This window comes from Epinephelus lanceolatus, chromosome 20, assembly GCF_041903045.1.
Source record: "Epinephelus lanceolatus isolate andai-2023 chromosome 20, ASM4190304v1, whole genome shotgun sequence".
Lineage (NCBI taxonomy): Eukaryota > Metazoa > Chordata > Actinopteri > Perciformes > Serranidae > Epinephelus > Epinephelus lanceolatus.
The window spans coordinates 21,432,919-21,455,625 of NC_135753.1; the positions used below are offsets into that span (position 1 = coordinate 21,432,919).

Sequence of the window (22,707 nt, forward strand, 5' to 3'; positions counted from 1 at the left end):
TGTAAAAAGATACTGAAAAATCACAATTTTTCCGCAAGGTCAGTGTGATGTTGATGCATATAGATTTTTTTAATGATTGACTAGTGGTTGCAGCTCTACTTTTAATCCTAAAAAATATTTATTCCACGTTCTTTTTCACAATCAGCAGCCAAATGTTTGATCTGCTTCCAAAATATCAGTATTTTTAAAACTTTCTTCCTGTTGACACAGCTGGACGCGGGCGTTCCTGAGAAGATCAGCCTGGTGTCTCGGGATGAGAAAAGCGTCCTGGTTGTGACCTACTCGGACCTGAAGCGCTGCTTCGACAGTACCTTCCAGGAGCTGCAGGCTGCAGCCTCCGGCTCTCTGTAGCGCCCTCTTCGGGCCCGGGGTGGGACTTGCCCGTACCTGGAGCACACTATTGCACTACAGCGGAGGACCAGGCTCATGGAAATAACATCAGCATGGCGAAGGCAGCGGGGCAGGGCTTCGTGAACCTCAGTCACATACACTGACCGTGTCCACCAGGAAGGCTTTTTCTAAAGTGTATTTTTTTTAGTTTTCCTAAACCCTGCAGCTGAAAATCGTAAAACAAAAGGAGAAAAAAAAAACACGTTCAAAGGACAAATACGGAAGCTGTGACAAACGAGTATGGTGACATTTTTTTAGATTTGGGGAACAAAACAAGAAACAAACCTTGAGGTTTTGAACTTTTTTCCGGCTTTTATTGTTTATTTCTACAGTTGGGGTTTATTTTTCTGAGGAGGATGCACCAAGATTTTAATTTTTTTGTTAATTTTTGTTATTTTTATCAATATGTGTGAGTGGCCTACAGGGTGTACAGAGAGCTAAAGTCACACACACGGACATGAATAACAGAGCAGACTTAAAGAGTTAAAACAACAAAAATTAAAATCCAGCGTTCTAATGATGGCATCTCTCCTCTGGCTGGAGTCCACACCCCTTCATTCTGACGCACTAGGAGACGGGACACACCACTCGAGGCTTTCATTGAGGCGGGGTGGCCCCTGTTTCATGCAGGGGGCCAGCCCACCTTTGCCTTGGTTGTTGGTTCCCCCTCAGAAAGGACAAACCACTTGGGTGTGTGGGACGGGTCCTTAAAACTGGAAAATCGACGGGTTTCTGACATTTTAGTTCAGGAGATTGTGGAACATCAGGCTCATATGTGTGGGTGGGTGGGCTAACATGGACTGGGATTTGGGATATGGGGGTAGATCGTGGTTTTTGTTGGCACTGAGGAAGGGGTGTCTTCTCCTGATGCTGTCTACCAAGTGTTTGTTACATATGCAGCAACCACCTTTGGTTAATGGACGCTGTTGTGACATAAACTGTTCAAGGGTGGGTCATTTTGCTTTGACTGTCCAGCACTTGGTTGTAGCCCGTGGGTGGGGCTTCTGTTGAGGTGGAGCCACAGCTGCCTCTTTGTGGAATGTCCTTATTTCGTCCCCCACCTGTCCTCCTGCCCCCAAAGTCCCCTTTCTCTGTCTCTCTCTTGCTCTCCCCTCTTCTTCCTGCTTTTATCCCGATCTTCACTTCCCCTCAGGGGGTTCTTGGCCCCTCTACATTTGAGGAAAAAAAGTGACGCTTTTTGTGATTTTTCTAGCTGGTTTTTCTCTTGGCTCAGATATTGTGCAGGAATGCATGATGGGAACTGGGAGGGCAATTACTTTTTGCCTCAATTCAACTTTATTATTCTGTGGACCAATTCCAGCAGGGGTTTAGGGAAAGGGGAAGGGATGGAGGGCGAAGGAGAGAACAGGGCACCAATATTTTGTTTTGTTAATGTTTTATTTGACTTTTAAAGATCATGATATACAAATGTGCTGGAGACAAAGCAGCGGCACTGGCTGCTGCTCTCACTCGGATGGCTTGGATTTCTCTCAGGATGAAGACCAGCTGGAGGGGCCCAATGATTGAATGTGTTTGGCTGTCATTGGCTGCCCCCTGTCCAGTCAGATAGGTGAGTGGAGTGGGTGGGACGTCTTCAGGTCGAGGTTTTAGGAAGTTGGTGGCACTGTTGAGATCATGCTGTGAGGGATTTCATGTTGCCCTCAAGTTCGGTTCATACTCCGTTGATGATAAAGAGATCAGACTCTTGTCTAACCACTGTTCTTAATCTCTCTGCCTTAGTCAAGTTCTCAGTAGTTTTGACAAGTGGGTACAACCATAAGACGAGACAAACGGCCTCCCGCGTGAAGCACACTGTCAGATAATCAAGGTCAAAGGCGTAATCTAGAACAGTGTGTTTTTTGTTTAAAGTTGGTTGACGGAAGTTGACGGTCTGCTGTACTTGGGGGCAACAAACCTGCAGGGAGCTGAGTGTTAGATCATGTACTACTTCCTCTGTTTTAGCAAAATGAACAGACAAAAACATATTTGGTGAATGTGGTGCTTTAGAAACCCTCAAAACACACAGACACACACACACACACACAAACACCCCCCCCCCCCCCCCCAACTCAGCCCACACAATGTCAGTGCTCATATCACTATCTTCCACATCATGACACACACTCCAGTTAATATTAGTGACGACCTACTTCTCCCCCACATCGACACACCTACAATCACCATCTTAGTATGTTTTATGCCCCTGTTGTGTTCATTTGTTCAAATTTTGCAATATTTGTGTGTACAGCAGTATTTTAATAAAGAATACCAAAACTGACGTGCAGGATCTTGTCTTGTTTTGCAGTGGGGTACATTACAGCGTTTAATCTCTGAAACAAGTTTATAGAAACATAAAAACTAGGGTTTGTGTCCAAGTGACTAATGGGAACAACAATTTTCAGGTCAAGAAGGATCTTACTTTTTAATCAAAAGGTCTGTCTCTGTAGGGATACGTTACATAATGTTGTCAGACGGGAAAACACGCTCCTTTAATTGGCATAAATTAACCATGGGAACATCTGCCAAGTGGTTATGCTGCTGCCTGTTTTGCCGGTGTTGACTGCAGTCTTCTCGCTCAATACCGGACCAATTTTAAAACAGCATATTTCATTGAATTGATCTTCATGTAATCAGTATCGCTTGTCAAGAAAAACATTACTTGAAACAGCATGAGGACATGTATATCTGTTTATTTATGGATGATTCAATTCTTTGTGATGCATAATACAGAATTAAATATAAACTCAGTTGCCAGTTTATGAGGTCTGCAATCCTTTGATAATAAAGGTTACAATATTTTTGTTGAAACTGTTATAGAGAAATAATTTAACTCTTATGATTTTGCAGACTAGTTTATATTACTGACAGTTTTTTATTTCTTATATTTTGTCCATCTTCACTGATACTATTTGAGGTGGATAAATCAGCACCTTTTTAAATCAGTTTAAATCACACCAAACATTTTAATTTTCATTAACGTAAACTGGTAACTGAGCATATATTCACATTCACAGTGAGATACAGACCATCCATGAAACGATTACAGCATTAAAATAAATACAGATTGATACATTCCTGTCTTAACACATACTTAATTCGGTGGATAATTACTTTTTTTTTCCAGCATATGGTAGCTGTGTAGAAGGAACCATTATTTCATACAGCAGTGTTCCTCTTCACAAAGCTCAGCACGAGGTACCAATACAATACGCTCTAATAGTTGTATCAGCAAATACATTCTGCATAAGTGCATAAGTACTATCTGGTAATACTAAGAGTAGCTGCTCTTGGAAGGGTTATGTGTGATAATGCAAGATATTACTGTGATACATTAGAGGCTTTGTTGTACACCAGCATATGGTTTGGGGAACTGAAGAGAAGCAAAGGGATGTTTTGAGTTACACATAAAGAACTTATCTCTAAGTTTGGTTGAAGGAGGAAAAGGAAGAGTATACGTAGATATTATAATGAGGTAGAGGATGCACAGTTGATAGAGCAGAACAAGTTCTAGTTGACTTAAAATTATGAGCAGAAAAATACTGTATATACCCTGTGTGAATATGTCTAAGAACAGATGCTAGAGGGAGGGGTAGAGAAAAGCAGAGTTGTAGTCCGGAGGAGGGGAGCTGTCCTCATCAGACTCCCAGTCACATGGTACGATAGAAGGCTTGTGGTCACAGAGACCTGTGATGTCACTGCACAGGAAAGGCACCTGGTTGTCCCGGCTCTTAGTGAAGGCAAAGAACCTGAAAACATACAAATTAAAAGTTAATTTCATTTAAAATTAGTAATGCACAAATAACTGTAATATCAGTAAACCAGTAATGGAAAAAAACCTTCATAGTAAGGTTTAGTTAATTTCATTTTTAAAATAGTGATAGTATAATGTGCCATAAAAATGTATGAATGTTTTATGATGACTCATAAAAGTCATAAAAAAATCGTAGCACAGTATGTCATCAATATTGTCATAGTATAATATTCAAAAAAGGTATAAAAAGTCTAATATGTCGTCCAAAACATGAAAAAAACATCATAGTATAGTATGTTTTCAAAAATCATGAAAAAACATCATAGTATACTATGCCAATAAAGTATGCTATGAAAAATTTCAAAAAATGTCATAGTATAACATGTCGTCAAAAATGTCACAAAAACATCATAGTATAGTGTGTCGTCAAATATGTCAATTGCATAGTATAGTATGTCGTCCAAAATGTCGCAAAAACATCATAGTATAGCATGTCGTCAAATATGTCAAACATCATAGTACAGTATGTCGTCCAAAATGTGATAAAAAAAAAAAAAGTCATAGTATAGTATGTCCTCAAAAATGTCACAAAACCGTCATGGTATAGTTTGTCATCCAAAATTTGATTAAAAAAGTCACAGTAAAGGATGTCGTCCAAAATGTGATAAAAAAAAAAGTCAGTATAGTATGTCATAAAAAATGTCACAAAAATGTCTTAGTATAGCATGTCATCAAAAATGTAAGATCAAATCATAGTATAGTATGTCTTTAAAAAGTCACAAAAACATCATAATATAATATCTCATCCAAAATGTGATAAAAAAGTCAGAGTACAGTATGTCGTCCAAAATGTCACAAAACCGTCATGGTATAGTTTGTCATCCAAAATTTGATTACAAAAAGTTATAGTAAAGGATGTCGTCCAAAATGTGATAAAAACATCAGAGTATAGTATGTCGTCCAAAACATGAAAAAAAATGTCATAGTATGTTTTCAAAAATCATGAAAAAACGTCATAGTATAGTATGTCGTCCAAAACATGAAAAAAAATGTCATAGTATAGTATGTTTTCAAAAATCATGAAAAAACATCAGAGTATAGTATGTCGTCCAAAATGTGACAAAAACATCATAGTATAGTATACCAAAAAGTATGCCATGAAAAATGTCAAAAAATTTCATAGTATAGTATGTCCTCCAAAATGACACAAAAATGTCATAGTACAGCATGTCGTCCAAAATGTGATAAAAAAGTCAGAGTATAGTATGTCGTCCAAAATGTCACAAAACCATCATGTATAGTTTGTCATCCAAAATTTGATTACAAAAAGTCATAGTATAGTATGTCTTCCAAAATGTGATAAAAACAGAGTATAGTATGTCATCAAAAACGTGATAAAAAAGTCATAGTATAGTATAGTATGTTGTCCAAAACATGAAAAAAAGTCATAGTATAGTATGTCGTTGAAAATGTGACAAAAACATCATAGTATAGTATGCCAAAAAGTATGCTATGAAAAATGTCAAAAAATGTCATAGTATAGCGTGTCATCCAAAATGTCACAAAAACATCATAGTGTAGTATGTCATCCAAAATTTGATTAAAAAAAAAGTCATAGTAAAGGATGTCGTCCAAAATGTTAAAAAAAAGTCATAGCATGTCGTCAGAAATGTGATAAAAAGTCATAGTATAGTATGTCTTCCAAAACATGAAAAAAAGGTCATAGTATAGTATGTCAAAAAGTATGCTATGAAAAATGTCAAAAAATGTCATAGTATAGCATGTTGTCCAAAATGTCACAAAAACATCATAGTGTCATATGTTGTCCAAAATGTGATAAAAACATCATAGTGTAGTGTGTCGTCCAAAATGTGATTACAAAATAGTCATAGTATAGTATGTCGTCCAAAATGAGATAAAAAAGTCAGAGTATAGTATGTCATGAAAAATGTCACAAAAATGTCTTAATATAGCATGTCATGAAAAATGTAAGAACAAATCATAGTATAGTATGTCGTCAAAAATGTCACAAAAACATCATAATATAATATCTCATCCAAAATGTAATAAAATAGTCAGAGTATAGTACGTCGTCCAAAATGTCACAAAACAGTCATGGTATAGTTTGTCATCCAAAATTTGATTAAAAAAAGTCATAGTATAGTATGTCGTCCAAAATGTCACAAAAACATCATAGTATAGTGTGTCATCCAAAATGTTATAAAAAAGTCATATTATAGCATGTCTTCCAAAATGTGATAAAAAAGTCATATAATATGTCGTATAATATGTCGTCCAAAACATGAAAAAAATGTCATAGTATAGTATGTTTTCAAAAATCATGAAAAAACATCATAGTATACTATGCCAAAAAAGTATGCTATGAAAAATTTCAAAAAATGTCATAGTATAGCATGTTATCCAAAATGTTACAAAAACATCGTAGTGTAGTATGTCGTCCAAAATGTGATAAAAAAAAGTCATACTATAACATGTTTTCAAAAATTATGAAAAAACGTCATAAAATGCAGCATGTCGTCCAAAATGTGACAAAAACATCATAGTATAGTATGTTGTCAAAATGTCACAAGAAATGTCATAGTATAGTATGTCATCAAAAATGTCATAAAAAATTTGATAAAAACCTCATATGTCATGCAAAATTTCACAAAAACATCACAGTACAGTATGTCGTCCAAAATGTGATAAAAACCTCATAGTATAGTATGTCGTCCAAAATGTCACAAAACCATCATGGTATAGTTTGTCATCCACAATTTGATTAAAAAAGTCATTGTAAAGGATGCCGTCCAAAATGTGATAAAAAAAAAAAAGTCATAGTATGGCATGTAGTCAAAAATGTGATAAAAAAATCATAGTATAGTATGTCGTCCAAAACATGAAAAAACATCATAGTATAGTATGCCAAAAAAGTATGCTATGAAAAATTTCAAAAAATGTCATAGTATAGCATGTTGTCCAAAATGTCACAAAAACATCATAGTATAGTATGTCATCCAAAACATGAAAAAAACATCATAGTATAATATGTTTTCAAAAATCATGAAAAAACATCATAGTATAGCATGTCGTCAAAATGTGACAAAAAATGTCATAGTATAGTATGTCATCAAAAATGTCACAAAAACGTCATAGTACAGCATGTTATCCAAAATGTCACAAAAACATCATAGTGTAGTATGTTGTCAAAATGTGATAAAAAAAAGTCAGAGTATAGTATGTCGTCCAAAACATGAAAAAAACGTCATACTGTAGTATGTTTTCAAAAATCATGAAAAAACGTCATAGTATAGCTTGTCATCCAAAATGTGACAAAAACATCATAGTACAGCATGTCTTCAAAAATTCTGCAAAAATGTCATAGTATGGTTTGTCATCAAAAATGTCACAAAAAAATTGATAAAAACCTCATAGTATAGTATGTCGTCCAAAATATAACAAAAATGTGATAGTATGTTTGTTTGTATGGTCATGTTTAGTATATTATATGTCATAATATAGTATGTCATGTATATAGTATGGTATGTGAAAAAGTCATACAAAATGTTGTAGTTCAGTATATCATGAAAAATCTAACAGTATATGCCTAGTATGCCAAAAAACCCTGCATAGTATAGTATGTCATATAGTCTGACATGAACAATGTCATTGTACAATATACCCAAAAAAGTCATGAAATGTCACAGTATATCATAATATAGTATGCCAAGATAGTTTTAAAAAAGTCTAAGTATGTTATGTCATGAAATGTCATAAAAATATTATACTTTGACAACAAATGTCATAAGTACAATATGAATTATTTCAAATTCAAATCCTGATGATATAGTATGCCATACAAAAATTTCCAAAAAGTGATAGTTTGTTAAGTCATAGAAATACGTCATACTATTGTGTGCCAAACAAAATCATAGAAAAAAAATCATTATATATATTACCATAAAATATTTCATATAATTGTCATAAAAATCATGGAAAAACATTATAGTATAATATGTCATAAAATATATATAGTATAGTATGACACAAAAAATGTCATCAAAAATTAAAATGAATTAAAATTTCATTTAAAAACATCATTGTATGTCATCGAAGATACTGCACAATATGTGCGACATTACTGTGTGTCCTGCTGTGCGATGATTTACAGATGATGAGATGTCTGGGCTGGTGGTAGGCAAGTCAAGGGGTTTAGTGGTCAGAGATTAAAGGTCACCACCTGCTGAGTTTCTTGTTCATGGTGTTGTTGTTCCACGTGAGATCCTTCAGCTCCTCAGATGGTAGGACCATGCCACTGTCACTCTGCTCATCCTACAGCAGAGATGATGCAAACATGCAGCTTATCAGAGAGTGACTGGGTTTTTCCTGTTTTTACCAATACCTTTTTGCTTATCTGTTTCCATTGAAATTATTCAGCTCTGACAAAGTGAGGATGCAATTTTGTCACATCCCCTGTGTGTGTGTGTGTGTGTGTGTGTGTGTGTGTGTGTGTGTGTGTGTGTGTGTATGTGTGTGCCTATGTGCGTGCATGCAACCAAGCAGAAGTGAAGGTGTTTTCTTACATCAGGGCTGTCTGGCTCCTCGCAGGAGAGTTCCTCAAACGTCTGAAGTGTGGCCATTCCCCTCATGTAACTGGATTGATTGGATTCAGAATCAAAACATGGGTTAGAAATTTCTCAACCTGTTTCCTGTTATTTCTGAATCAAGTTTCAGTTACCTCTCACTGCTCCTGTCACTTTCACATCTGCACCTGTTTTGCTCATTTCGCTACATTTTTATTATGCTATTACAGCACTCCTCTACAATACATCTTAGGTCAAGGTGAGCTGGCTCACATCTACCTGCTGTATATTCCGTTGCATAATGTTTTTATTTTCTATCTTTTACGTGCCCTTTGTGCCCATCTCCAGCAAACCTGAAACATATTCTGGTTGGCTGCCAGACAAGCCTGACAAAAGGTTGTTATACCTGGCGGCACAATCGGGTGCTAAGTGTCTAGCAGCTATCCTAGAGACCAGATGGACATCCATCAATGCCCTACCCCCTCTATCATTCCATCCAGCAATTACAAGATGGTTTGTCCAAGAAGGTGCCAAGCAATCCAAGGCCTGTACAGTAAAATCAGACACCAACAAACTGGGAGGGGCACAAAGCTGGAGGGTACTGGTAGATCTGAATTAGTGTCTATGCTTCTCATCTGAGATTGCCTCTACTAACCTCAGACCAGACCTCATGCTTTGGTCCTCCTCACTGCGCCTCATTTAGATCATTGAGCTCACTGTGCCCTGAAAGGATGATGTGGAGGAAGCCTACAAGCGCAAGAGCCTAAAGTATGCCGAGCTGGTAGCCGACACTGAGCAACGTGGCTCAAAAGAGAAGGTTTGCATGGTTGAAGTGGGCTGCAGAGGCTTGGTAGGCAAGTCAGCTGCTTAAAGAAACTGGAATTCCAGGCCAAGCCCAACATCAGGCAGATGCCACTTGGGCCCCAAAATGCCACTCACAACAGCAGGATACAAGGGAGTAAAGGCAGAGGGGGGGGCACACCTGGGACACCAAGTGTTGCTGATGAGCCCTCTGGAGGTGTTGTGGGCCTACTATCGAAACACTAGTGAAGGAGAGTACCCACCTGATGACCCAAGTGAAGCTTTTACCCTCCCAAACCCCCATCCCCTTCCCTCAGCATGGCTCCAACTCTAACCCACAATCTAAAGTTTGTGCAACAACAATCGACCGGTTAAACTCCACCTAGATTAAAGCTAGGTACGTTTTTCTCCTGTTAGTCTCTTCCCTCATCAAAATGAGGGAGTCAGGTGAGGTAGAGTGTACGGCCCAGTCTCTCCTTGGCTCTGTCTTCCCTATGCTCCTCCTTACTTTTCTATCTACCTTTGCTCTTTCCTACTTTTCTATCCGTCTAACCCTTCGGCTCCTACTCGTCCCCCAGATGGCACTATTACTCCCACTCATAGTCTCAAGTAGGTGCATCAGGAATTGTGAGATCTAGTCCTGAACTGATCCTCTGTCTCATGTTGCCTTACCTTAGGTTTGTGACTGCGAGTGGGCTTTCTTTGAAAGTCTCACTGCGACCAGTGTCTCTGGTTATGAAAGATCCCAGAGGAATATAATCCTTCCCTTCCTGTTAAAGAGAGGGAACAATTCTGGGTATCTGTAGATATTTTGTGTCTTTGTATGCAGTTTATCCATATGTTGAGAAAAAAACTTATCTGACATGAAATAAAGCATAAGCCTGATGGAGTAAGATTCACAGGAAGCCTGACCTGCTGAACCCTGGCTTGCAGCAGGTCTCCCAGGGTCTCCACCAGGTCAGTGAAGGTTGGTCGATCTGAGGGACTGGCCTCCCAGCATGCCAGCATCGTGCTGTAACTGCACACACAAACATACCGGCGTTAATTTTCCAGTATCACTGCCTGGGTCACATCAGGAGACATGACATAAAGGTTTGAATGACACTCTTAGTAGGAAGGTTGAAAACGTATCCACCCACATCTCAGGTGTGCTGTATTCAGGCGCTCTCATCCTTGTTCCAACCTTCAGTCTGTGGCAGAACTCTTCATCTATGTGAAGACCAGGGTACGGGGAAGCACCTGTTGGACAAACACATGTAAAGCATTAATGTCAACAGTCTTAAAAGTGTGAGATCATGAGGTATCAGATATTTGTTGCTGGGCTTCTGGGTTGTGTTTCTGTTATTTTGTCCACTACCTGTGCAAAACTGTGGTGAGAGGACTCTTACCCAAAGAGAAGATCTCCCACAGCAGAATGCCGTAGGACCACACATCACTCTGCGTGGTGAAAACCTTGTCAAAGATGGACTCTGGAGACATCCACTTCAGAGGGAGGCGGGCCTGTCAACCAATCAGATCACAGGAGCACAGTTACAAAAAAAATCCAGTGTTTGTTGCTTAAAGGAATGCTTTACCCACAAAATGATCACTTGTATATCAACTACGTGCCCTGTAAATTTGCACAAAAAAAAATTTCTCCATAGTGAACGAAGAATCTGTGAAAAAACAGTGAATATTTTTGATAAATTTAAGTAAAAGGGGGCCGCATTTAACAATAGCAAAACTATATAAAAACATGACTCATGCAGTATAATCCAAGTATCATTTATCCAGTCATATATGTGTTTGAACTGTGCTTGTGCATTTCATTGAGCAGAGTTCAAACGCACACACTTGCCGGATGTTTTAATATAGTTTTGCTGTTGTTAAATGTGGACCCCTTTAACTCTAATTCATCAAGAATTGTTTTTCCACTTTTGGATTCTTGGTTCACTGTGAAGGCATACGAGAAAAACACAGTTTTCTTCTTATCCCATGTGTTGTTTTGTTGTTTTATGTATGTTTGTGGAATCAGTCTAAAGTAAACTTTACTGCAAATAAGTGGTTACGGAAAATGAATGAATGAACGAGTTCAATGGTGTTCATTATGTCTTTAGTTTATGATAATGACTTTAGTTGTTCTTTTATCTCAGACATGTTAGGATATTACATACCTTGACATGTTTCGGCGGAAACCTCACAACCACCACCAAGTGACACTGAGGAAGGCGGAAGTTGAAAACATTTCAAGGTATGTAATATCCTAACATATCTGAGATAAACGAACAACTAAAGTCATTATAATGAATGAATGAGTCATTAGAAAAACATCTCTAGAAAGGGTGTGATTTTTTTTAAAAATTCTATTTCTGCATTGTGTAGCTGCTGCAATGAGTACATTTAAAACAGCTTTTGCAGCCACTTTTCTTAAATGATATTTACTAGGGGCATAAATCACCAGTTTCATCATGATTCAATATTCTTTGGAAAACTATACAATATTTGCTGATATTTCAATGTCTATGCGATTATTTGATACGATTCAAGGGCCTGTGATCAATATGAGACAATATTATCGGCCCATTTAACACAGTTGGTTACAGAAGAGGCTGCCACCATAAAAGATAAAAACAACACATCTCAGCCAACATTGGGCGAGAGGCGGGGTACACCCTGGAAAGTTTGCCAGACTATCACAGGGCTGACACACAGCCATTCACACTCACATTCACACCTACGGGCAATTTAGAGTCACCAATTAACCTGCATGTCTTTGGACTGTCGGAGGAAGCCGGAGTACCCAGAGAAAACCCACACTGACATGGGGAGAACATGCAGGCTCCTTCCAGAAGGGCTCCCCTACCCCGGGCTTGACCAGGAACCCTCATGCTGTGAGGCAACAATGCTAACCACTGCACCACTAATGACTATAAAAAAATATTCAAATAATTAGTGATCTCATGAATTCTAAAATGTAAAATACTATAAAAAATAAACCGGTTGAATGCTTGTCTCCCCAAATATTGCTTTCAGTGGTGAGCTTTCCTAAGATGTCATCTTTATTTGTCATAACAATGCAAATGTAATACTCTCAGACACAGGATTTTGGAATCACATTGCCCTGTGCACTCACATCTCCCTTGCGAACATAGTCGGGGTCTTTGTAGATGTCTCTGGCCAGGCCAAAGTCACAGATCTTCACCACTTTATTGTCAGAAAGCAAAATGTTCCTGGCTGCCAGGTCTCGGTGAATACACTAATGCAGAACACAGAGAACACAAATAATGACATATATGAAACACACACGTGTACCTGTATATACACACACACTTACACACATATCATGTATCAGACCTTGCGTGAGGCCAGAAACTCCATCCCTCGTGCCACCTGGAAGCTGAAGGAGATAAGATCCTCCAGGAATAAAGGAGAGTTGGAGGCAGATTTGGCCTCTAGAGGACGACAGAGAGGGGGCACAGCGATGTAATCAAGCAGTTTGATTATGCACAAACATGAGAAAACTTTGTTCACTATTGTCCTGTCTTACCTGGGTCACTCTCTTCCTTGTGCCTCTCATCAAACTCAGACATGTTGCTGACACATCCTAGCCCTCCATCCTTTCCTCCAGCCAGCTGAGATAAGGGGAAATCAGTTACAAATATTGTATGACAGAGAGTAAGAGCAATTATACAATTAGAATTATGTGTCTTCCAACATTTGTTAAGCGGTTTTGGTCAATTTGTTGCAAGAATTTCAAAAACATGTTTTGCTCTGTGAAAATGACCTTTGGGGCCACAGCTTGTAGTAACATCTAAACCTGTAACAAAATTAAGGAAGTAGACATCCTGCTCGAGAACTGATAGCATCTTCGAACCTCAAACAGATTGCAGAAGTGAGTTTTTGAGTGTATGATTTTGTAACTGTGTGAAGCACTCTGGGGCCTTTTTCTTTTTTCTCAACTGCAAGGAGAAGTGTGGGGCATGTGGGAACTCAGTCTACACGCCATGGAGGTCCTGTTTTGTGTGAAAAACAGCTATGGTGACACCATCTTTAATAATGTGTTTGTAGACTCACCGTGTCGTGCACAAACACCTCTCGTTTACCCTTTAGGAAGGTAGAGAGGTTTCCATGACGACAGTACTCGACAATTACCATCAGTGGTCCTGCACGCACAGAAAGCACACACATATTACAGTTAAGACAAGTGCAAGGGCCCTCATACAGGCATTGACAAGCTCATAGTAGGGGAGACAGGGGACAGTTGTAACAAATTTTGGTTTTGATGTCATTATTAAAAAAACTTCTTGTTCTATTTGAATACAGTTTTAATATAGGTAACTTATATTTGCGTTCTCTTTGTTCACAGTCAACAAATGTTTTACAAACAATGTAAGAGTCATAATATTGTTTGAAACACTAGAAGTCAAATGTCACATCTGCCCCCATGTGCAGGGGTGATTGCAATGACACATGTAACACCTTTATATGAATACAAAGGACCAGACTGCAGTGACTTAACCACTGCACAATGGCACAAAATATATACTAAATATATCATACATGGAGATTTAAACTGAACACAAAACATTAAACAATCATCTTATCTCGGGCATGTTGAAAGTGCGAATGGCCCTGGACCAAATGCCCGCAGCTCATCCTTGAAAATATACTACATGTGGTCTGTCACACAGTAGTGATTAATCATGCAAGATTAAGTTGCATTTTTTTTTCAATGGCAGAACTATTGTACAGTTTGAAGACATGCACTAAGTAGGAACTACGCAGTTGGAACTGATGAGTTTTCATAAAACAGTTACCCAACAGCAGTCATTTCCTGCTATGTAGTAGATATGACCACCAATGACATAAGCTTGCTAACACAAGAAACAGTGTGGGGAAAAAAACTGTAGATGAAAAAATACTTCTAAGCTTTAGAAATGAGACAAGAATTAGTCAACAGTTGTCCATTTGCAGACGTAGAGGGATCATTACAAACCATGTGAATACTGAGTGTTATGCCTCTAAACCATTTTTAATTGGAGCAATTTGAGATGTTACACTTTACCCACGTCTCCCCTACAACTAAATATATATGTATATGAATGTGAACTTGTGCATATTTCTATAGGCGTATTTAGAGCACACATGCATGGAAACACACACACCTCCCGGCTTGGTGCAGGCTCCTAGCAGGTTGACAACATTTAAGTGATGTCCAATGTGGTTGAGGATCTTCAGCTCAGTCATCAGAGCTTTGTGTTCGCTGGCTGTGGCTCCCTCTGGTGGACAAAAGGTAGAAAATAGTGGCATACATGTTTTCACACAGAACTGTATTTTTATTTCCTCATGACACCAGGGACCAGATGTTGTACCTTTGAGCATCTTCACAGCCACAGTGCTGCAGCCGGTGGAGTTGTCTATACCAAACGCAGCCGCCTGCATCACCTTACCGAAGGCTCCACGGCCCAGAGGTTTCCCTGACAGAGACAGAAAGATTGTGAGTGAGGCTGACAGGAGGAAAGGGAGGTGTGTTTTTGTGTCTAACTGAGCTACTTTATTAATTACTATTATCATCCGTCCTGGATGTGAGATGCTGATAAGAGAAGACATTAGAGTCCATCTAGCTGAATCCCACCCTTGGTGAGCTGATTAGTTCCAGTCAACACAGTTGACACACACCCCCTGCTGGAGCTGATTAGCTCAGCACAGACAACACAGACAGAGTCTGATTAATGGAATGGGAGTCACTCCCAAAATTAATCTGATAAGAGCTGTGAGAAAGTCCTCCTATCTGTGATGTGATCTTAAATACCTTCCCTCTCTCCCATATAGCATGACATTACCAAAAAGTTTCATATCACCAGTCAAAGTCCCTGATGCTGAGAACATACTTTTTAGAAAGACATTTAGAGACACGCTACATCAATTTTGGCCTGCAATTGTATCAGAGCAACACAGTTTAAGATTAGGCATCCAACTGTAACCATCATTTCAGCTCTTCTTTTTGCCCGTGTGCCTTCAGGGCATGACAGAAATTAATTTTGCTCACTTTCTCATCATGCTGCAGTGATTTTTTTTTTCATGTACTTGTTGCACATTATCATCGTAACCTCTATGAATCTGAGCTGCTGTTAAATGTGTTTTGGGTTTGTTTGCTTCTATTGTTAAGTCTTTTGTACTTTTTTCTCTCTTTCCTGTTTATTTCTTGATGTACCAATCTACTAAAATTTAAAAAAAAGAAAACTAATAAACATACTGTCAAAAACAACATTAATTTCTGCATTTCTTATTGTTGTAAAATAAAGAAGAGCACCTAATTTGAGCCGCTCCCGGGGGAACTCCCATTGGTTGGGGTCGTACTGGAGTCTCTCACACTGCTCCTCTATTGGCCCGTCTCCTCTGTCCAGAATGATTGACAGGTACTCTGGTTTGGTGTTTGAGCTGTTGGGCTTTGGAGAAAGACACGTTTAAAACGTTAAAACCCAGACTGGTATTAAACTAACACAAATGTGTAGCTTTTTTTATATTTTCGGCATCAAAACATTTCAAGTTTTTTTTTTTATAGTGTTCATTGTCTTCACAAATACAGAGGAAAAACAAACAAATTGTGCGACTATAATATCACTAGTAAAATAAAAATACATATACGCAGTGACAGAGGATATACTGTCACACCCTCAAAAACCACCACAATCGACAGCCCTAAAGGTTCTTCCAATCTAATCCAATCCAGTTGGATTCCAATCCAAAAGATCTTTGCATTAATATAGCTGATGTTTTTGAATTGCACCAGATTGTGTCTAGAGTTTACAGAACATTTACACACACTTTCAAGACTGTCCTCCAGTCTATCTCTTTGTCCAGAGTAATCTCCAAATTCTGCTTAGGTGCCTCTGTAGAGTGTGATGGAGGTATGAGACAATCCCCATTACAATGCAGATCAAAGTATTTGATACTTTCAAGGGAGTTAGGGCAACGTATTTTCTCAAAATTAGACAAATTTTCCCCACGTTTGAAAGTACCTTAGAAAAAGAAAATTTGTATTTTGTACTGATGAGGATTTAAGATTTAAGAAAGGAGAAATAAGATGCTAGTGCTGAATGAAGATCATATACATCCCACCAGTCATATAATCAGGATCGTGAAATTATGTGGTGCAAACAAAAGTCTCCGTTCAGTTAAAAAAAAGATAAAATGCTAACAAACGTACATGGAAAGCCCTGAATATGTTCCATATATTTGTTTCTTTGTTCCAGAAAGCATCTTCATCTTGTCTCCTCTCACCTGTTTCAGTTTGCGTATGAAGAGTGTGAGCAAAAGCCAGAAGAGAGTGGCCACCACACAGGTACAGGTGAGCGTGGGAATCTCCAGGAATGAGGCTTCTGAGGCACCTGGACACACACAAGCCACAAATACACACCAGTGCTTAATTTACATTCATTTTTCACTACACATTTATGTTTAATGTACAAACATGCCTGGAGTGCACAGAACTTTGAATATTGTGAGCTTTATGAGGCTAAAAAAACCGCAGATAAATCAGATACTTCTGCTACTACTATCAGACGTGCTTGATGTTTTAGTTTTTCCCCACCCTTCCAAATGGGGGCACTGTGTTTTCACTGTCACGCCATGATCCAGAAACACTATCCAACTCCCTCATTAAATCCCAACTTATTTTTTTTCCCTATTTTTGATGTGAAGAAGTAGAAACGTTCAGCTCAGTGCAGTGCAGAGCGTCTGTGAGATGCAGGCCGGGCCCTTCTGGAGGAAATAAAAACGGGAGACAGCTTCCTTCCTGACTGATCAGAACACAACAATACACACACAGCCACTCCTCTCTGCACACCCTGACCGGGAAGCGCGTCCACCACTTCTGCCAGGGAATGATGCTCAAACTGGGTGGAAGCAGAACCACACGGGGGCCTGCCTATTCTACCACCGGAGGTATGAGTGTGTATGTGTATGTGTATGTGTATGTGTGTGTGACTGAGGGGAACTGAACAAAAGGCTGAGTGTGTCCCACGTTGAGATTATGTTAAGACGTTCTTTGATCAGTGTTTACTCAGGGATTGATAAACAGTCATATCACCTCCCATTAATAGAAGTGACACACCACGCCATACAAACAAAGTGGTATAGCGTACTATATGTCCAGACTACACATCTATTTACAGGACTGGGAACAATGGACATTCAGACATACCCATATATGGAAGGGTCATATCGCTGAGAAGACGTAAACACAGCCAATCAAAGGCAAAAAAAAAAATCCAGCTGGTTGACATATACTCACCGTTGACCCATATATAGGCAGAGCTCTCTGCAGACCCCCTCTCATTGGTGGCCTGGCATGTATACAGGCCCTGGTCCTCCACTGTGATTCGATCAATATGGAGGGTGCCATCCTCTGGTGATATCACAATACCTGGAGATGGTGGCACAAACTCTTAGACACCAGAGTACAGCTACAGTTTGCATGTTTATGGTATTATTTTTTACCTGATCCTTGAGACAGAGCACGTTCATCCTTGTACCATGTGATGGTCGGGGGTGGGACACCCTGAGAGGGACAGCTAAGGATCACTGAGCTGCTGACGTTGACGGTATAGTCGGTCAGATTATCAAGCAGCACCGGAGGCTCCAAAACTGAAGGAGAAACATACACCATGAATAGTATATGTGCCAAAGTTTGAGTGTGTATGTGCAACTCAACTACAGTTCTAAGGTACTTGCACTTTATTTCCATTTTATGCCACCTTATATTTCAAATTCACTACATTTCAGAGAGAAATAATATTATTTTTACTTCACTACATTTATCTGACAACTACAGTTACTTCCTAGATAATTACATAAAAATATCCAATCATTGTAAAGGGATGCTTTGTATCATAACAGTGTGGGCAGTATGTGTAAAAATGAACACTGGTAAACAGGCTGTTGCTCGAACTACAGATTGTCCTTCTATATTTTTGTATGCCCGCCACCACGGACACAAAGGGTGTGTTTAGAAATACTCACTCTGAGTGACAGAGTGTATTCAGGCGCACACTAGACTGTTCGTAAATACAGAGCGCTGTTGAAAGGTACTGTTCAATTTTTCAGAAGACCGAACTCTCGCAGGAGAGCGCACTGTGGGCCCTGTGTCTGAGGAGGTGGAGCAGCAGAGCGCCAAGCAGAGTGAATGTGTGATTAACTGACAAGAACTTAGATTATCCATATCCATACACAGACAAAGCGTAAGTGTCAAAGCCTAATTAATTAACACCAAAGGTAAGTTTGACTGATTTAATTAGCATTCTTTACTTTTCTTTTAGTGTGCTAATCATATTTTCATGTTTTCCAAAGGAGAATACCAGCAAAGGTGAACTATATAATATGATTCATACATTGTAATGAACGTCATGCATGGTAAAAATACTATTTTTCCAGGTAACTATTCCTTTAAATGCACATGTAATGTGTGTAGGGAAGCATACAGATGTGAATGTATAGTATTATGTAAACACTTGGTCTAATATTACAATAATGGAGCATCATCAGGTAATCAGAGCAAAATGTAGCCCCAAACTGGCGGCAACTTATTGAATGTAATCATGAAAAAGTAGCCTTTAACTTATCTTACTATATAATGATGAAAAGTCTGTTTGTGGGTATGTCTGTGGGTGTGTGTCTGTGTGTGTGTGTCTGTTCCACGTTTTTCTCCTCACTGACTTGGTCAATCCATGTGAAATTTGGCACAGTGGTAGAGGGTCATGGGAGGATGTGAATGAAGCAATATTACATCAATTGGCCAAAGGGGGCGCTATAGCAACTGATTGAAATTGCAAACTTTGAATGGGCATATCTCATGCCACCGAGACATGACACTTTGCACAGAGATGCCGCTCCTCATGAGGAACAAATTTAACTCATAACTTCCGGTTATATAGATTTTTCCGCCATTTTGAATTTTTTGAAAAACACTTAAAATCGATATCTTACTAGGAAGTTTGACCGATCTGCATGAAACTCGGTGAAAATAATCTAGGGACCAATATCTAAAGTTCCCTCTTGGCAAAAGTTGGAAAACTTACTAAAACTGAGCTTCTATAAGGCAATGAATATTGCGGAGGGCGTGGCTCATCACATAAAGGTGTATAACATCTCAAGGGTTTCACCGATCACCACGCAACTTTGTAGGCATATGACCACACATAATCTGAGGGGACCCCTCCATTATTGACCCCATCAAACAAAATGGGGGCGCTAGAGAGCTAATTTCTTATCTAGGCCTAACCGGCATATCGATTTTTACTAAACTTGGTAGACAGTCATTATATAGTAAGATAAAGCAATCGTACCATCAAATTCACAAAAACTCTGTCTGAATACATTGCTGTTCTTAATGGGTTTAGTTGACTATTTAATCTGCAATTTCCTATTACCTGTATCCCAAACACACACCATGTGAAACTGTATGTGGGCAACTGTGCACTCAATGGATATGGACTAGTTTATAGTATTGCTAGGAGCTGTTTTGTTTGTCTGTGTCAACATTTTAGTCTAGTCCTGTTATTTTGTTCACTATTATAGGTGAGCTCTTTTTGTGCACTGTCACAAATGTAAAGTTGTTGTGGACATCAGGAAGAATAGCTAATGGGGACCCTAATAAACTTAACTAAACTAAACTTAACAGTTCGCTAATTCATGTAGAACTAGAACACTGTGTTTTGTAGAACAATAGCGCTTTCATTTTAGCGTTGAGCATCAGATTAGATTTATGAAAGCACCCAAAGAATTTAGCTCAATCTTAGATCAGACTTCGATCAAACGGTAGAACGAGGCAGTGCTGATCAAATAAACCAAGATTTTGTTACTGCACTGCCTATTTCTCACCTAAAACATCTTCAGAAACATATTTTAGTGGACTGTTTGGCTGTAATACAAAAATGCGTAAACAGGAAGTGGGTGCATTACTGTTTCCTGTATTGTAAAAACTGAGGATGAAGATAAGACAAGCAGTGCTTATCAAATATAAACCAAGATTCAGGTACTGTGTTGCCTGTTTCTCACCTGAACTGTTTGTATTCACATTTGTACACACATAACACATAACACTGCTCAGAAACAGCTTACTCTTTAACTGTAACTTTAGATTATTAGTGACCAGCTAGCCACCTCACAGTTCCCTGTGTCAAAACGGCCAAGCTTGCATTACTGATGCGTTTTTACCTTGTTCATGAGAAGAAACCATATGAATGCCTACCTCTTGTTAACAACCTCATAAGTTTCGAGTTCACGGTTTCGTGTACATGGCTTCCCGTGTCGTAAACAAGAGCTCACGAGTGCCATTTGAATGCAGCATATGTAGTACAGTGGCAGGAGTGTTTATTGGTCTGTTGTGGTGCAGTGCTTTCTGGTAGCTGTAGGCTTCCTATCTCTTGAGCAAAAGCAAATGCTACAGTCTTTTTCCCCTCTGTCTTCTTTGGTCACGTAGCACCGATTTCAAAAGTATCTGCGCCCGTCTACTGCACAGTCTTATGAAAAGACCATCACTAGTCCACCAGTGAATACTTCTCTAAAGACAATGCATTTTATCTGACTCCACAATGTATATAAATTAGTTAAAACTAGATCCACTTTGACAAACTAAAATGCAGTTTACACACTAATACATATTTATTAGTAATAATAAGTAAGTATAAGTAATAATTCTCTATAATGAGGATTTTTGATACTTTAAACTTGCAGTAACCGATTACAGTCGCAGTTATTTATAGACTGAAGCAGATTTGTGATGAAGTGAAAGCAGTGCTATTTTTTCCCACTGTTTTCTGGACCAGTGCCACATTTGGACAATAATCGTGCAGTGGCTGTGACACATTTTTCCAGAAGAGCGGCCTTGGCTTCAACCTGTGAGTCAGCTGACGTTTGGCTTCTCTTGGGCCCCTTACTCACCCTGAAATACCCTGCAGTACAAACGTTTCTAAAAAGCAACAACAATGTAGTATTTCATCATGTGGACAGTTTTGGGCCCAAGAGTAAACACAATGAGCTGAAAGCAGTTTTTTTAAGATTCGTTCTCATGCACTACGATATGCACGCACTATAATAAGACCACATTGCTCCCTGAGTCTCTCTAACCCCAAGTTTTTTTAGTTTTTTCTCCATTCTCCCTCTTTTTGGCTCCCCAGCTTCTCTCTCTCTGGTCGCCCTGTCTCTCTAGTAATTCCCTTGTGTGTGTCCCAAGGGAGGAAGTTGACGTGTTGGGCCCTGATTGTATAGAGAACAGCAGTAAAAGACATGAAGAAAAGTCACTTAACCAAGGCGACTGATTGTTGTTTCCCCTATCTTCCTCCTGGACAACAATTGATGATTGTCTGCGGGGGCTGGGGCCTGACAGTGTCTGATTGGCTGATTGTTCCTGCGGCCCTGTGTGGGGGCCTGTAAATGTGGCATTGTGGGAAGTGCCATTGTGTGCTCTTCCTCCAGACAAGAGCTCATTCCCACGTGAAAGAGGTGCTGAGCTGGAGCGCAAGAGCAAAGGCAGGGTGGGGCCCCAGGAAGCTGAGGGGACCCAATTCCCAAGCAGCCAAACTCTGTGAGAGAGGGTGTTTGTTTGTATGTATGTATGTGCAACATATGTGCACAGAGCACACGAGGAGGCTGTGAGTTTTAAATGTATAGAGAGAGTGACTTTGATCTGTGTTAAGAATCAAAATTAGTACTCAAGAAAATCAAGTTTCAGCTACAAATCAAAGGCCTTAATATCTTACTTGGGGGCCCAAGACAATAGAAATTAATCTCTGGTTTATTTGAGGGCACTTGTTCAGCTCTGACTGGGACTGCTGACAATTTCAGTCCAAGAGGAGTTTTCAGTTCTTGCATACCATGATTTGTATGGAAGCAAAGAAAGGCTGAAATGATTTGAAATTTACAAGCATCTCATACCTATGTTAAAATTTAAATAGCACTGAATTTATAGCATTGAAATATTTCGATTTAAAGTCAGATACAAAATAAAAAATAGCCAAAAGATATATTTATTTAAGTTACTCAAATTAAGTTGGTTGGATTTAAAAATGAGAGTCAATTTTAAAAATTACTAAAATTGGATTTGTAACGTTCACAAGCCAAAATTCAAGATGATGAATCTAACATGAAAATCTGGCCTACCAAGGAGTGATCAGATGAACCTCTCAGGCTACAATCTGTCAG

At 39.0% G+C, this 22,707-nt stretch overlaps 2 protein-coding genes across 2 annotated transcripts in view; one reads left to right on the top strand and one right to left on the bottom strand.

Annotated features, from left to right (window-relative positions):
• Positions 1–2,668, top strand: part of pan3 (poly(A) specific ribonuclease subunit PAN3) — a 29,942-nt gene extending 27,274 nt beyond the window's left edge. Inside the window, exon 19 of the mRNA XM_033638792.2 lies at positions 211–2,668. Coding sequence (XP_033494683.1) covers positions 211–351 — 141 coding nt within the window. The 3' untranslated portion in view covers positions 352–2,668. The remainder of the gene's footprint in view (positions 1–210) is intronic.
• A 392-nt stretch (positions 2,669–3,060) lies between these two features.
• flt1 (fms related receptor tyrosine kinase 1) overlaps positions 3,061–22,707 on the bottom strand; it is a 49,702-nt gene continuing 30,055 nt past the window's right edge. Inside the window, exons 14-30 of the mRNA XM_033638787.2 lie at positions 18,007–18,153; positions 17,801–17,932; positions 16,789–16,895; positions 15,818–15,953; positions 14,877–14,981; positions 14,670–14,783; positions 13,579–13,667; positions 13,052–13,136; positions 12,859–12,956; positions 12,638–12,760; positions 10,914–11,025; positions 10,665–10,764; positions 10,438–10,543; positions 10,198–10,295; positions 8,725–8,794; positions 8,382–8,473; positions 3,061–4,136 (exon numbers count right to left, since the gene is read on the bottom strand). Coding sequence (XP_033494678.1) covers positions 3,968–4,136; positions 8,382–8,473; positions 8,725–8,794; positions 10,198–10,295; positions 10,438–10,543; positions 10,665–10,764; positions 10,914–11,025; positions 12,638–12,760; positions 12,859–12,956; positions 13,052–13,136; positions 13,579–13,667; positions 14,670–14,783; positions 14,877–14,981; positions 15,818–15,953; positions 16,789–16,895; positions 17,801–17,932; positions 18,007–18,153 — 1,883 coding nt within the window. The 3' untranslated portion in view covers positions 3,061–3,967. The remainder of the gene's footprint in view (positions 4,137–8,381; positions 8,474–8,724; positions 8,795–10,197; positions 10,296–10,437; positions 10,544–10,664; positions 10,765–10,913; positions 11,026–12,637; positions 12,761–12,858; positions 12,957–13,051; positions 13,137–13,578; positions 13,668–14,669; positions 14,784–14,876; positions 14,982–15,817; positions 15,954–16,788; positions 16,896–17,800; positions 17,933–18,006; positions 18,154–22,707) is intronic.